The sequence below is a fragment of the Pleurodeles waltl genome, chromosome 8 (assembly GCF_031143425.1).
Source record: "Pleurodeles waltl isolate 20211129_DDA chromosome 8, aPleWal1.hap1.20221129, whole genome shotgun sequence".
Lineage (NCBI taxonomy): Eukaryota > Metazoa > Chordata > Amphibia > Caudata > Salamandridae > Pleurodeles > Pleurodeles waltl.
Genome location: NC_090447.1, coordinates 822,978,937 through 822,993,613, shown reverse-complemented (window position 1 = coordinate 822,993,613; position 14,677 = coordinate 822,978,937). Strand labels below are relative to the sequence as shown.

At 40.1% G+C, this 14,677-nt stretch overlaps 1 protein-coding gene across 6 annotated transcripts in view; it reads left to right on the top strand.

Moving 5' to 3' along the window:
- LOC138250332 (arylsulfatase D-like) overlaps positions 1–14,677 on the top strand; it is a 664,413-nt gene that overhangs the window by 87,013 nt on the left and 562,723 nt on the right. For all 6 annotated transcript variants that reach the window (XM_069205101.1, XM_069205102.1, XM_069205100.1 and 3 more), the window contains one exon: positions 932–1,053. In XM_069205101.1, the coding sequence (XP_069061202.1) occupies positions 932–1,053 (122 nt within the window). The remainder of the gene's footprint in view (positions 1–931; positions 1,054–14,677) is intronic.

The following is a 14,677-nucleotide window of genomic DNA, read 5'->3' as shown; positions in this document are numbered from 1 at the left end:
AAAGAAACACTTCACACTTAAGATGTAAAAGAGCACTGCTCTACTACACTGACAGAACACAATCATTTAGGAAGACACACAGCTGTTTGTAGCTTTCTTGAACCCCAGACAGTTTTTCACTATTTAAAGCAGGCATTGCTAGATGGATAGTCACATGGATTCAAACTTGCTATGTCAAGGCCTAGAGGACCTTACCTGTCCTGCCATGGTCACATTCTGCTGGAAAGAAGCAGCTTCCATGGTTTTCTTAGATAATATTGCAATAGCTGACATTCGTAAAGCAGCTACTTGGTCTACTCCAAACACATTTACCAAACACTACTGTGGGGATGTCCTTGCATGCCAACAAGCATGTGTAGGACAAGCATTACTGATAATGTTATTCCAAGAATCTGCAACACCCAGTGGATAGCCACCACATTAACTGCTTAATTGTCTATGCACAGCATGTGTACGTATAGTCACAAATGCTATGAATGGATTATGTTCCTTACCTTGTAAGATTTATTTGTCGCATGTAGTGCTGCAGATGCACATGCACCCTCCCACCTCCCTGGAAGTGGTCGGTTGTTCAGGATAATGTGTACATACTTTAAATATTCTCCTTAACACTGCATGGCCATCTCTATGAAGACTAACTCCACTACACCTATACCCAGTGTCTGAAAACAGTCTGAAGATGACCATGCACATTGCTTTAAAGAGGAGGAGTCTTGCCATTCCATGACTCAAAAGACTTCAAAGAAAAGCAAGTTGTAAACGTCTGAGCCTAACACTACATAACAGCAAGTGGATCTAGAGCACTATATGCGACACATAGATACTTACAAAGTAAGTAACATAATCCTTATTTCTTGGGTGCCTGCTTTCACAATGGTTTGAGGGTGATACTGGCCATGGTTTTGAAATCTAATGTTTATTTTTCAATCAGGACCCCCAACATTGACCGACTGGCAAAGGAAGGAGTGAAACTTACACATCATATAGCCGCTGCGCCACTTTGCACCCCTAGCAGAGCAGCCTTTATGACTGGCCGATATCCACTGAGATCAGGTTTGAGATGCTATATGGTTCTACTACAAATGTTCAAAAACAAGCAAAGATTGATTGTGTATGGAGGGCGATTTCAAGGGATTAGCTTGCTTTTTTCTATAGTGTGAGGTTAAGATAGAATGTTTACTTTGAAAAGTCTTTTCTGTCTCTATTTCATTGCTGTATGAGCATTTTGGAAGTAACTGTTGCGAAAACTTGAGTGGGACATGTATGTTTTTGGGAATTTTTAAGCATGCACCTACAGCCCCTTCTTGTGCCATAGCGTCAGCTTGTAATTCTCTTTCAGTTATTACCCTGGAAATCAGAATAAAAAGAGAGGGCAAAGACACTGCTTGCTGGGCATCTGCAGCTGAGGTTCTACTAATACTGATTTTGCAATCATAAAGGAACCTTCAGACAATGTATCTTCCCTTCTTATCTGTACGTAGTAGAACACAGTACTTTCAAACAAACAAGTGGATTCACAAGTGCAATTAGAGCTCAATATTGGGCACTGGATCCACTGTTGTACCTCTGCTAAACAGTTATCTAGGCCATATGTCATCCTCTCACTCCAGTAGCAAGCATGGACGCATCACAAGACACAGTATTCTCGTCTTTTGGAAGTTTATCGGAAAACTGACTTCGTCATTTGCGATAAGTACATTCAATGCAGCAGGTTTTCTGAGTACAAACCAAAACACTCTTTTCAGCTTCATCATCCAAGGAGATAGGAGATATCTTCATTATTCTAAAACCTACTACGAAGATGTAGTTTGAGAATGCCATTTCACTAGAAAAAGAGCAAACCTTTCTGTCAAAATTTCCAAATCTCTGAAATATCAATCATAATTTTCCCCCTGCCTGGCCACCGTTTCCTACCAAGAGTTCACTTGGTCTTTTGTTTCCAGTTTCTTCCCACCACTACAAAGTAAGGGTCATCTCTAGGCAGTGTGAATAACTTTCTGTTCTGCTCCCTCTAAAAACAGTTGGCCTATAAGTTTGGCAATACCTATTCTAATTGATCTTCCTCCGCTGGTGCTATTGTTGTGTTCCCACCCTAGCAAGCTCATTAACATATGTATGGATCTTAGGACATTTGTGTTTTCATCTACAATGGAACAATGGAATTAGAGGTAACTGAACATTAACTCCATACAAAATTCATTTATATTTACTATCTTTTCAAACAAATACCATATTAATTGGATGTATCATCGGTTACATAAACCTTTACATTTGGTAATGATAGCTTCTCTTGTAAGGGGGCCTGGATTGTAGTTACTGTTGTATAATCTGTGGCTGTAAAGAGACATTTGCGATTCAGTCATCTTGTTGCACAGTATGCAAGCTGGGCCCAGTAAACAAAAGCAGATATAGTAAATAGAGAGAAAATGAACATTAACTGTGTAAGGTGTAGGTGGGAATCAGTTGCCCAGCGATTAGTATGAAAAACAAATGCTTTTTAAAGCCTCTCTCATCCTATTATCTGTTCTTTTGTATTGTTCCATTGTATGCTACCAGATAACCAATTGTGCGTAAATCTTTAGTTTAAAGCAAAATTATAGATTACCAAAGAACACTCAGGTAGTTCTCCATCATACCATTTACAGAATAGTATAGTTTACATTGAGCACCATTTATCGCATGTTCTTTTTGTTGAGCTCTTACACTATGTGAAGTATAATTGACATTGAGCGGTTAATTACCTCATGTTCCCAATACCAAGGTTCCTATTTCACAGCATTGCTATTCCACTACCTCTCTCACTGGGCGTTCATCTCATTAAGTTTCACTTTTTTCCCAACATACTGTTTACGTGGAGTAATATGGTCACACACTCTTAACAACATGAGAACAAATCTCAGTAATGAAAGGTTCGATGGCATCTGTCGCTGTAGATACACATGGTCTGCATAGCTCGCCATCTGGTGTTGGGTCGGAGTGTTACAAGTTGTTTTTCTTCGAAGAAGTGTTTTCGAGTCACTGGACCGAGTGACTCCTCCTTCTGTGCTCATTGCGCATGGGCGTCGACTCCATCTTCGATTGTTTTCTTTCCGCCATCGGGTTCGGACGTGTTCCTGTCGCTCCAAGTTTCGGAACGGAAAGATAGTTGAAAACGGAAGATTTTCGACGGTATCGTTGCGATCCGGTTCGAGATAAACACATACGACGACGCATTGAACACCGAAGCGCTTCGGTGCCCTTCGGGGTAGATTTCGGCACACCGTCGTGGCCTTGTCGGCCCGACCGCGTGGAGAACACCGCCGATGGAACGGACCCCGTTTCGATTCTGCCCCGAATGCCACAACAAATATCCTTATACGGACCAACACTCGGTCTGTAACCTGTGCCTGTCACCCGAGCACAGCGAAGAATCCTGTGAGGCCTGTCGGGCGTTCCGGTCCCGAAAAACTCTGCGCGACCGTCGAGCGAGAAGACTGCAGATGGCGTCCACGCCGAAGGAACATCGACAGTTCGAGACAGAAGAGGAACAGGAGGAATCCTTTTCCATCCAGGATTCAGACTCCGACGAACTCGACAATACAAAAACTGTGAGTAAGACGTCGAGATCAGAAATTAAAAAAGGCCCAGGGGACGCCACTGCCAACCGGCCATGGCTCAACCCAAATTCACGGTGACCAACAATCGGCACCGAAAAAGGCCCATTCAGTGTCGAGATCGTCCGACTCCGGTCGAGACACCGGCACGCAGCCTCCTCGGGACCGAGAGAGTGCTAAAGAGAAGCATCGACACCGAGAGTTCGGTGTCGACACGGATCGACGCCGAGACAGTGGCGCCGAAGACCATAGAGGCCAAGATTTTTCGGCACAAAAGAAGAGGAAGGTTACCTCGGAGCCGAAAAAACAATTAACAGGGTTTTCGGAGCCGAAAAAAGCACCAACAGACCCAGTTTCAGGCTCCTATACTGAAGAACATTCTATGTCTTCACAAATGAAAAGACACAGATTCGAACAGGAACTGCAATCCACTGAAGTGGATCACACGCAAAAGCGTATCTTTATTCAGCAGGGGACAGGGAAGATCAGTACCCTTCCACCTGTCAAGAGAAAGAGAACACTTCAGTTTGTAGCACGAGAGGCTCCTCAGCAACAAACAGCTAAGACGGTAACACCTCCTCCCTCGCCTCCACCTGTAACTCCGGCTTCGCCAACTTACACCCCGTCACATTTGCCAGCTCACACCGCCATGAGCCACGACGACCAAGATCAAGACGCGTGGGACTTGTACGATGCACCAGTGTCTGATAACAGCCCAGACACATACCCAACTAGGCCATCACCACCTGAGGACAGCACAGCCTATTCACAAGTGGTGGCTAGAGCAGCTCAGTTCCATAATGTGGAACTACACTCTGAACAAGTAGAGGATGACTTTTTATTTAACACCCTCTCCTCCACCCACAGCTCCTACCAAAGCCTGCCTATGCTCCCAGGCATGCTACGCCATGCAAAGGAGATCTTCAAGGAGCCAGTTAAAAGTAGGGCAGTAACGCCTAGAGTGGACAAAAAGTATAAGGCGCCTCCTACGGACCCTGTATTCATCACCTCTCAGCTGCCACCAGATTCTGTGGTGGTAGGGGCTGCCAGAAAACGGGCAAATTCACACACTTCTGGGGATGCACCTCCCCCAGATAAAGAAAGCAGAAAGTTCGATGCAGCCGGGAAGAGGGTCGCTGTCCAGGCAGGAAACCAGTGGCGCATCGCAAACTCACAAGCGCTGCTAGCGCGATACGACAGAGCCCACTGGGATGAGATGCAGCATCTCATTGAACATCTCCCAAAAGATCTACAAAAAAGAGCAAAACAGGTTGTTGAGGATGGTCAAAACATTTCCAACAATCAAATACGCTCCTCTATGGATGCAGCAGACACAGCCGCAAGGACTATTAATACGTCGGTTACCATCCGTAGGCACGCATGGCTCAGAACGTCTGGATTCAAGCCAGAAATTCAGCAAGCAGTACTTAACATGCCAGTAAACGAAAAACTTCTGTTCGGCCCGGAAGTCGACACAGCCATAGAAAAGCTCAAAAAGGACACTGACACTGCCAAGGCCATGGGCGCACTCTACTCCCCGCAGAGCAGAGGATCTTATTCCACCTTCCGCAAAACACCTTTTAGAGGAGGGTTTCGGGGTCAGGCCACACAAGCCAGTACCTCACAGTCCGCACCGTCCACCTACCAGGGACAGTACAGGGGAGGCTTTCGGGGCCAGTATAGAGGAGGGCAATTCCCTAGGAATAGAGGAAGATTTCAAAGCCCCAAAACCACTACCAACAAGCAGTGACTCACACGTCACTCACCCCCCCCACACAACACCAGTGGGGGGAAGGATAGGTCAATATTACGAAGCATGGGAGGAAATAACTACAGACACATGGGTCCTAGCAATTATCCAACATGGTTATTGCATAGAATTCCTGCAATTCCCTCCAGACATACCACCAAAATCACAAAATTTATCAAAACACCATTCACAGCTTCTAGAGATAGAAGTTCAAGCACTACTGCAAAAAAATGCAATAGAATTAGTACCAAGAACACAAATAAACACAGGAGTTTATTCACTGTACTTCTTGATACCAAAAAAGGACAAAACACTGAGACCAATTCTAGACCTCAGAGTAGTAAACACATTCATCAAATCAGACCACTTTCACATGGTCACACTACAAGAAGTGTTACCATTGCTCAAAAAACACAACTACATGACAACCCTAGACCTCAAAGACGCATATTTCCATATACCAATACATCAATCACACAGAAAATATCTAAGGTTTGTATTCAAAGGAATACATTACCAATTCAAAGTATTGCCCTTCGGTTTAACAACCGCTCCAAGGGTATTCACAAAATGCCTAGCAGTAGTCGCTGCACACATCAGAAGGCAGCAAATACATGTATTCCAGTATCTAGACGACTGGCTAATCAAAACCAATTCGCTCACACAATGCTCAAACCACACAAATCAAGTCATACAAACCCTCTACAAACTAGGGTTCACCGTCAACTTTGCAAAATCCAACATTCAGCCAAGCAAAGTACAGCAATATCTAGGAGCCATAATAGACACTACAAAAGGAGTGGCAACGCCAACTCCACAAAGAATTCACAATTTCAACAGAGTCATTCAACACATGTCTCCAAATCAAACAATACAAGCAAGAACAATACTACAGCTCCTAGGCATGATGTCCTCATGCATAGCCATTGTCCCAAACGCAAGACTGCACATGAGGCCCTTACAACAGTGCCTAGCCTCACAGTGGTCTCAAGCACAGGGTCACCTTCTAGATCTGGTGTTAATAGACCGCCAAACTTACCTCTCGCTTCTATGGTGGAACAGTATAAATTTAAACAAAGGGCGGCCTTTCCAAGACCCAGTGCCACAGTATGTAATAACAACAGATGCTTCCATGACAGGGTGGGGAGCACATCTCAATCAACATAACATAAGAGGACAATGGAACATACATCAAACAAAACTGCATATAAATCATCTAGAATTATTAGCAGTTTTTCAAGCACTAAAAGCTTTTCAACCAATCATAACCCACAAATACATCCTTGTCAAAACAGACAACATGACAACGATGTATTATCTAAACAAACAAGGAGGAACACATTCAACGCAGTTAAGCTTATTAGCTCAAAACATATGGAAGTGGGCAATCCACCATCAAATTCGCCTAATAGCACAGTTTATTCCAGGGATCCAGAATCAACTGGCAGACAATCTCTCTCGAGATCACCAGCAAGTCCACGAATGGGAAATCCACCCACAAATTCTGAACACCTACTTCACACTCTGGGGAACACCTCAAATAGACTTATTTGCAACAAAAGAGAACGCAAAATGCCAAAACTTTGCGTCCAGATACCCACACAAGCAATCCCAAGGCAATGCCCTATGGATGAACTGGTCAGGAATATTTGCTTACGCTTTTCCTCCTCTGACTCTCTCCTCCCTTATCTAGTATACAAATTGAGTCAAAACAAACTCAAACTCTTTTTAATAGCACCAACGTGGGCAAGACAACCCTGGTACACAACACTGCTAGATCTTTCTGTAGTACCCCACATCAAACTGCCCAACAAACCAGATCTGTTAACGCAACACAACCAACAGATCAGACACCCAGATCCAGCATCGCTGAATCTAGCAATCTGGCTCCTGAAATCCTAGAATTCGGACACTTACAACTTAGCCAAGAGTGTATGGAAGTCATAAAGCAGGCCAGAAGGCCATCCACTAGACACTGCTACGCAAGTAAGTGGAAAAGATTTGTTTGTTACTGCCATCATAATCCGATACAACCACTAGACGCAACTCCAAAACATATAGTAAATTACTTGCTCCATTTACAAAAAGCAAAGCTAGCCTTCTCTTCTATTAAAATACACCTTGCAGCAATATCTGCATACCTGCAAACTACCTATTCAACTTCCTTGTATAGGATACCAGTCATCAAAGCATTCATAGAAGGTCTTAAAAGAATTATACCACCAAGAACACCACCTGTTCCTTCATGGAACCTAAACGTGGTCCTAACAAGACTCATGGGCCCACCTTTCGAACCCATGCACTCTTGCGGAATACAATTCCTAACCTGGAAAGTTGCCTTTCTCATCGCCATTACATCTCTGAGAAGAGTGAGTGAAATTCAAGCGTTCACAACACAGGAACCTTTTATACAGATACATAAAAATAAGGTCGTCCTACGACCTAATCCAAAATTTTTACCAAAAGTTATTTCACCGTTCCATCTAAATCAAACGGTAGAACTACCAGTTTTTTTCCCACAGCCAGATTCTGTGGCTGAAAGAGCACTACATACATTAGATGTCAAAAGAGCATTAATGTACTACATTGACAGAACAAAGAACATCAGAAAGACTAAACAGCTATTTATTGCATTCCAAAAACCTCATGAAGGTAACCCAATATCAAAACAAGGTATAGCCAGATGGATTGTTAAATGCATCCAAATCTGCTACCTTAAAGCAAAAAGACAACTGCCCATTACTCCCAGGGCACATTCAACAAGGAAAAAAGGTGCTTCAATGGCCTTTTTAGGAAACATCCCAATGCATGAAATATGTAAGGCAGCCACATGGTCTACGCCTCACACATTCACCAAACACTACTGTATAGATGTGCTGTCCGCACAACAGGCTGCAGTAGGTCAAGCTGTATTAAGAACTCTATTTCAGACAACTTCTACTCCTACAGGCTAAACCACCGCTTATGGGGAAATAACTGCTTACTAGTCTATGCAGACCATGTGTATCTACAGCGACAGATGCCATCAAACTGAAAATGTCACTTACCCAGTGTACATCTGTTCGTGGCATCAGTCGCTGAGATTCACATGGGCCCACCCACCTCCCCGGAAGCCTGTAGCAGTTCAGAAGTTACCTTCAATTTTGTACATTTGTATATATATTATTTAAAGCTTTAATAGGTACATACTTACACATTTCATTGCGCGGGCACTATTACTATAGTACAACTCCTACCTCACCCTCTGCGGGGAAAACAATCGAAGATGGAGTCGACGCCCATGCGCAATGAGCACAGAAGGAGGAGTCACTCGGTCCAGTGACTCGAAAACACTTCTTCGAAGAAAAACAACTTGTAACACTCCGACCCAACACCAGATGGCGAGCTATGCAGACCATGTGAATCTCAGCGACTGATGCCACGAACAGATGTACACTGGGTAAGTGACATTTTCATTGCTTGGCGCTGCAAAGGTGATCATCTTTGTCTTTTTGATAATGGTAATTTGATCAACCTTCTTCAGATTTTATATGAAGGTCTTGGCAATAACATAATGATTTTCAACAACCAATACATGGTTCGTTCCTAGGCCGCAAATATAGTAAATATAAAATTAAGACTTCTCGTTTACATTTATCTGCTTTCTTTTTGGAATTCTTACGCAACTTGGCCATGAACCTTTATAGGGGAAAGATTGCTATCAACTAAGATGTGCCAACCTATACTGGAATTTAAGTTGCGAATTTATCTAGCAGAACCTTGACGGACTGTGAATTACATTTACTTTGGAAGTTCTTGGGCTTCTGTCCTTGTAGTAAGTGTGACTTCTCACAAGGACATATTGACCTGTTTACATGTATTTATTCTTTCAATAAAACTAAAAAATATATTTTTGGAGAAAGACTTACTACATCATGCCTGTATCTGTTCCTTCATCATGTGACTTCTCCATTAAAGACATCGTGGATATACATACACTACTAATCTGAAGCTCAATTTTGCTTTTAATCCCCCCCTTACTAGCAAGAAAGAATCGACGAAATGGTACCCAATAAATTCTACCATTTAAAGGATAAAAGCAATACCTAGCCTAACAAATCTCTTGACAATTTAAATTTGAATGAAAGATAAGTCTTAAAAGCTCTCACAAAATACCAGTATATGTTCATAAATAAGATATACAAAGTCAGAAGAATTGTTATATATATATATATATATATATATATATATATATATAAAAAGAAAACAACACTAGCACAGTGTTGCACAGTGAAGACGCACACTCAGGAATTCGCAAACTAGTAGTATTTATTAACACAACGCGTTTCGGCTGTCTTGCAGCCTTGTTCACGTGTATAGCTCCATCAATGTGAACCGAATTTAAATACACACCTAAATACAAACATAGAAACAGAACTGCACATGATATAGAAACAGGACTACATTCTTTTGAGTATTCTATTTTTGGTATTTAGTATTTTCAGCTCTGGAAATAAGGAACAGTAAGGGATAAACCAAACTTGTTCTCTATAAATAAATAAATACAAATATTTATCCATCTATAAGAAAAGCATAAAACTCATCAATGACAATATGTTGGAATATATCCTAAAATCCTAATTCTACTTGATGGTAATAAATAACTCCCTGTAAGTGTGTGTGTCTATATATATATATATATATATATATATATATATATATATATATATAAATACGGCTCATATATATATTTTCTGTAAAACCAATTAAATATTTTGTATATTCTTATTTTTTACATATATATAAAAACAGAGACCATTATTTAAATTACATTTCTCCTACTTACAACATACCAATTTCCATATACCATATTCCCATGATTCCTCAACAATATCACTAGTCTTTTCTTATCATAAAGGGATAAAAGCCCCTTTTCCCCTTATTCCAATTCATAGTACCAAAACACAATCAAAACTGTTTCTATATAACTCATATCATTAATACCCTGTGGAAACCCAAGCACAAATGTGATCTGGAATCAGGAATCCATCCGGACCCCTCCATTCTGAAAAGACATAATTAAAATAAATACATTAAAATATGATCATTGATAGAAGAAACGTTAATAGAGAAAATCTGTCAGTACTACTGAATATACTGAAAGCTATAGTCCCTTCTATCCCGACCAATTCATCAACTTAATCATCAAATAAGTGAGTATTAAGCTCCTCACCGATATTCAATCCCCCTGGTATCTTAGTTTCCACATCTAAAATGTATTTGGATTCTTTTGTACGTAAAATCAACTCTCTATTACCACTTCTATGGTGTACTGGCACATGTTCAATGCCGAAGTAGGACAATAAGGTAACATCAGAATTATGAAAGTCCTGAAAGTGTATGGCTACTGGGTAGGTGAGGGTCTTTCAATTTGATAGCACGCATATGTTCAAGGATACGTTTTTTCACAGCTTGTTTTGTACTTCCCACGTACCACAAATGACAGGGACATTCCAGTATATAGATGGTAAATGGAGTACTGCATGTTAGAAACTGCTTAATTTGTCTGTTCCTCCCTGTATTTTTTTTGTAGAATACTCCTTTCTACCTACACTATTACGACAAGCTTTACAATGACCACAGGGAAAGAATCCTTGTAAGTTATGTTCCTTAACACAAGAAATAGAAGAGACATCATTGGATCTCAACATATCGGAAAGATTACGTCCTCTTCTATAAGTGATCGAAGGCCATTTCTGGAGTTCTTTACCAATAATTGGATCACTCTTCAAAATATTCCATTGTTTAGAAACAATCTTCTTAATCTGGGCAGTGTCCTCATTATAGGTTAGGATCAATCTGATGTCATCATTATTCTCATTTACCACTTTCACCGTATTATCAAAAAGATTCTGGATTCTTTCAACCTTTTTAATTTTTTCAGTAGCCTTTTTGATTACCCAATCAGGATAGCCTCTTTGTCTGAACCTAATAACCATATCTTTCTGTTCTCTTTCAAATGCCTCATCTGTGTTGCTTATTCGTTTGGCCCTCAATAGTTCCCCATACGGGATACTCCATTTCAGTTTATCCGGATGTCCACTCGTGGCATGCAATAAACTATTTCCTGCTGTAGTCTTCCGAAAAAGTTCAGTATGAATCATCTTATCTTTGATCGTAACTTTAGTGTCCAAAAATTCAATGGAAGAATGACTAATATTGTATGTTAGTCTAATGTTCTAATCATTGTCATTGAGTTTCTTAATAAACTGTTTAGCCTCATTCTCAGAACCTTTCCAAATTATAAACAAGTCATCAATATATATCTGAGCCACAGTGTGACCTGATTGATCTCCAAATATTTGTCTTCATCTTTAAACATTTCTTCTTCCCACAGGCCCAAGAACAGGCAAGCAAAACTGGGAGCAAAGCAAGTTCCCATTGCGGTCCCCAGGACTTGTTTATATAACGGACCATCAAATAAGAAAATATTATTCGTTAAGCAGTATGTTATCATCTCAAGAATCATATCTGTATGTGCCAAGTATCGTAAAGACCTTGTATGTAAAAAATGTCTGCACGCTTTTATGCCCATCTCATGATCAATGATGGTATATAAGGAGTTTACATCTAGGGATATGAGTAAAAAGTCATCTTCCCAAACAATGCCTTCCAATTTACCTAAAAAATCCTTAGTATCTTGAACATAAGAGGGTAGACTCATAACAAAATCCCTCAGAAAAAAGTCCACATATTTGGATACATTTTCCAATGCATTACCTCATGAGGATACTATTGGGCTTCCCGGAGGATTAACTATGTCTTTATGTATTTTGGGGAGAATATAGGTAACTTAGGAAAGTCCTTTTTCAGGAAGCAATATTCTTCCCATAATAGCAGGCCTTTATCTTTCCATTCTGCTAAAAGATGCCATATTCCTAAAATACTGTTAGTATATACTTCTTTGGTCACGACTTTGTAATATTGTCTATTACTCAGTTGTCGCATGACCTCATCGATGCATCTTTGTCGTTTCCAAAGTACTATATTACCTCCCTTATCTGCTGGACAAATCATAATATCACCATCTTCTGCTAATCGTCTCACTTTGGTTGTATGTCATATTGTTGTTACATCTAGGTTTAAACCATGTTCGATGTCGAAAATGTATCAAGCCCTGAACTGCCATATCATAGAAGGTATCAATACTGTCATGATTCATATTTGGAAAAAAATGTCAACTTAGGTTTGAAGCCAGACGAAATTGCATGATCATATACAACACCCAATTCATCTAAAGTTCCTCAGTTAACTGGTAATCTGATAGATTAACAATCGTTTTATTTACCGTTTCAATATCCATCATATTGCTGCGTTGGAGCTGCTTGTTATTTTTACAACTTGCTCCAAATTTTGATCTCTTCTTACTGCGGTTTCTAAGTCTCTCTCTCCTCTTCTGATTCCGGCTCGTCTTCCTCTTCGGCCTGTTGGTCTGCCTCTGTAGTTCTGTCCCTCTCCTTTCTGTTTGTATGATACCTGCCTGCCACATCGTAACAGGCGATATTCGTCTAAAAGAGTGGCCGGTTTTCTGGTAATTTCGACACTAGAAACTTCACTATCTTTTGAACTCTGAGAGTCAAATTCCCGAACACTATCAAGTTCACTTTCAGAGGTTGAGGGCTGGACCACAGGCGTAGAAAAATTAGAACCAGATTTGTACAGATGATCATATTTCCTACTAAATGTTAGGATCCTTCCGCTTTCATAGTCACCTATATCCCTATGAAGTTTTTGTTGTTTTTTAATCTTTATATCCTCTTCATATTTCTTCAATTTTACTTTCATAGTTTCAAGGAAACGAGAACACTTATTTTTCTTTTTCGGGCCTACTGGCAAAGTCCTCTTTTATTTTCTTAATATCTGTTAACAAAGTTTCTCTATCACGCCATGCATATTTTACCAAAATTTCAAGCATGTGTTTAGAACTAACTGCCGAGTTATCCGCCCATTCTTTCAACATTTCAGGATTGGGTGACTCATATTCCAGCGTAATAAAGATTCTTAGTCCTCTCTGGACCATACCTTGATCAGTATATTTCTGCAACGACGTGGCTTCCCACCATTTAGACATTTCCTGTTTACACAGTTTTTCTAACTTATGCAGTAATGTATTTAAGTCACTGTTACCTCCCATATCATTCCCAAGTAATTTTCCTCTCATAGCAGTTTTAGCAAATAGTGCCTGGGCAGCAATTTTTCTCTCATTATCGATGTCATCATCCATATTGTTGACTTTAGTACAAATCCAAATAAACAAAAAACATATCACTAAAATACTATACTCCAATACCAAATATACAAGAAATATACAAGAAATTGCGAAAACCCCTGGGTAAAATGCCCAGTTCCCCTTGCCGTAACTCGTCAGGTAAAAAGATATATATTTTCTTATTTATTGTGATTGTTCTCTTTTATCATCCTTGAAATCCATTTATATCATTCTAAACACTGCCATATTTATATAAATTAAAGACCCGTGAAATCTAAAAAGGTCAACGATCATCCGTCTGTAAAAAGTTGCACCAAAATGGCAATACATAGAGGTTTCACTGGTAACAACTCCTTACTAGCATGTAACATTCAAATTTATTATGGCGTTTAATGTCCAAATCGCATTTTTATACATCCGCAGAAAAACATGAGCAGTTCCGCATACACTGAAAATCCTCCGAAGCAGCCCACCATCCGTAATGCCTCTCCAGTTCGCCCAGTCCCGAGCAAAGGCTGGTACTTTGGAAACGACAAAGATACATCGATGAGGTCATGCGACAACTGAGTAATAGACAATATTACAAAGTCGTGACCAACGAAGTATATACTAATAGTATTTTAGGAATATGGCATCTTTTAGCAGAATGGAAAGATAAAGGCCTGCTATTATGGGAAGAAAATTGCTTCATGAAAAAGGACTTTCCTAAGTTACTTATATTCTATAATTCTCCCCAAAATACATAAAGACATAGTTAATCCTCCGGGAAGACCAATAGTATCCTCATGTGGTAATGCATTGGAAAATGTATCCAAATATGTGGACTTTTTTCTGAGGGATTTTGTTATGAGTCTACCCTCTTATGTTCAAGATACTAAGGATTGTTTAGGTAAATTGGAAGGCATTGTTTGGGAAGATGACTTTTTACTCATATCCCTAGATGTAAACTCCTTATATACCATCATTGATCATGAGATGGGCATAAAAGCGTGCAGACATTTTTTACATAAAAGGTCTTTACGATACTTAGCACATACAGATATGATTCTTGAGATGATAACATACTGCTTAACGAATAATATTTTC